Raw genomic sequence first — 2,603 nt, forward strand, 5'->3', positions numbered from 1 at the left:
GCAAGGAATGCTAAATTACACCGTCTACTGAATAGATGGCGCAACACCACCACCATAGGGACCGTCCGGTGACACTGACGGAGGCAATGGTAACACTGGGAACTACCATTCAAGAGAGGAGCATTTCACTGACGTTTGGCAGCTTTCTCCATTTGAAATTCCAATCAATTGAGGAGGAGAGTGAAATTGAGGCAGAGCTTGAGAATTCCAAATAGAATTCTCCTGTAAGGGGAGGTAAAAATGAGCAAGTAAAGAAGGAAATTCATGCACCTCATCAATTGCAATTCTCTAAAATTTGTACTGTTACGCATCCAATAGCTATGGCGGCGAAGGAGGTAATTGAACCAAATGAGGGTCAGGTCAATAACCGTGGATCGCAAATGGGGAAACCTCTTACCTATGTTCCTCTATCGATGAGGGATGATAAGCTGGTGGTTAATATTGTAGTAGAAGATATCAAATCTCAAGAGGAACTTTGGAATACGGCCCTGATAGGATATGTACTTGGTGACACACCATATGCTCGATCAATGGATAACTATGTAACAACGGTATGGATTTTTGTCACAAAGCCTAAGATACTGCATCATGATGAAGGACACTATATTTTCAAATTCTATATGATAGAGGATAGAGATTTGGTTTTGCGTGCTGGCCCATACACATATCACAACAAACCTTTCATATTGAAGAACTGGGAAATTGATTTGTACTTTGATCTAGAGTGCCTTAGCACCATTCCACTGTGGATGAAGTTCCCAGGTCTACCAGTGGGATATTGGTCCCCTAAAGCCTTAAGCAAACTGGCTAGTGGAGTTGGTAAACCACTGTATACAGACAAATTTACTACAGAACTGGAGAAGATCTCATATGCTAGAGTATTGATTGAAGCAGATGTTTCTCAGCCTCTACTAGAGTGTATTCAGATTGATACACCATTTCTGGTATTTCAACAACACGTGACATATGATTGGAGGCCAAAGTTTTTTGTAGAATGCATAAAATTATTCCATGATTCAAACAATTGCAGAAGGATTAATGTTGAGACTAAGGAAGAACCTTACCAGGAAGTGTCTAAGAGGAAAATGAGAAGAAATAGGAAGAAGGGACCAACCTGTCAAGCAAAGGAGCCAGGCAAAGAGCAGGAAAAGCAACAAGGAGGATCTGATTCTGGAACTACGTAGGTAGAGGCACAGCTGTAACGACCCAGTTGGTCGTTTCAGGAGTTATATCCCCGTTTACCCCATTTCTGTTTCCTTTATGCTCTTAAGCTATATTATGATATACCGGGTTAGTTGGTTCGGGACTGTAGTGGTTTCGGAGTGGAATGAGACACTTAGTCTCTAAAGTAGAAGCTTAAGTTGGAAAAGTCAACCGGATGTTGACCTATGTGTATACGACCTCAGATTTGAATTCTGATGGTTCCATTAGCTCCATTAGGTGATTTTGGACTTAGGATCATGTTCAGAATATGATTTGGAGGTCCATGATAGAATTAGGCTTGAATTGGCAAAATTGGAAATTTGGCGATTTTTGGTCGGCAGTGGAAAATTTAATATCGGGGTCAGAATGGAATTCCGTAAGTTGGAGTAGGTTCATAGTGTCATTTTGTAACGTGTGTGTAAAATTTGAGGTTATTCGGACGTGGTTTGGTTGGTTTCAGCATCGGTTGCCGAATTTTGAAATTTTGAAGTTCTTAGGCTTGAATCTGAGGGTAATTTGGTGTTCAAATGTTGTTTTGAGTGATTCGAAGGTTAGACTAAGTTTTTATGTTGATATATGACTTGTTGGTATTTTTGGTTGAGGTCCCGAGGGCCTCGGGGTAATTCCGGGTGTTTAACGGATTTGTCAAAGTTAGTGAAATGCAGCTGAAGTTGCTGCTTCTGCTATTTCCGCACCTGCGGAAGGAGGAGTCGCAGGTGCGAGGCCGCTGGTGCGCATGGGGGTTTCACAGGTGCGGTAAATACTGGGATAGACAGGATGCACAGGCGTGTGCAATAGCACAAGAAAATGTGAGAATCAGGCGGAATTCTAATTTTATGGCCGTGAAACGCAAACGAGGAACGGTCATGGCACGACGATGCCTATGGTTCCTTAGGTAATTTTTGATGGTTTGAAAAAATATTAGGAGATCCAATTCCAGGGGCCCGGGCCCATGCAGAAGGCGTGTGTTATAGCACACGAAAATATGGGAATCAGGCGAAATTCCAGTTTTATGGCCGTAAAACACCAAAAAACGAGAAACGGTCATGGTGGACGGTTCCTATTATTCCTTAGGTAGTTTTTGATGGCCCAAAATAATATTAGGCGATATTGGTCTGTGGGCCTGGGCCCATATGGAAAGCTTGGCTATATCACTCGAAAATATGGGAATCATATGTAATTCCCGTGTTTTGGTCGTTAAACGCCAAAAAACGAGGAACGGTCATGGGGGAAAGTTCCTATGGTTCTTTAGGTAGTTTATGACGGCTTGGAAAAATATTAGGTGATCCGAATCCGGGGGTCCGTGCCCATGCAAAAGGCGTGGGCAATAGCACACGAAGATATGGAAATCGGGCAAAATTCTAGTTTTATTGTCGTAAAATACTACAATATGACGAACT

General features: G+C 42.2%; 1 protein-coding gene across 1 annotated transcript; it reads left to right on the plus strand.

Moving 5' to 3' along the window:
- The first annotated feature begins 320 nt into the window (after positions 1-320).
- Positions 321-1,184, plus strand: LOC104092593 (uncharacterized protein At4g02000-like). Its single transcript, XM_009598227.2, has one exon. It carries the CDS (start codon positions 321-323, stop codon positions 1,182-1,184), a length of 864 nt encoding a protein of 287 aa, XP_009596522.2.
- The last annotated feature ends 1,419 nt before the right edge of the window (positions 1,185-2,603 follow it).

This window comes from Nicotiana tomentosiformis, chromosome 2 (assembly GCF_000390325.3).
Source record: "Nicotiana tomentosiformis chromosome 2, ASM39032v3, whole genome shotgun sequence".
Taxonomy (NCBI): Eukaryota; Viridiplantae; Streptophyta; class Magnoliopsida; order Solanales; family Solanaceae; genus Nicotiana; species Nicotiana tomentosiformis.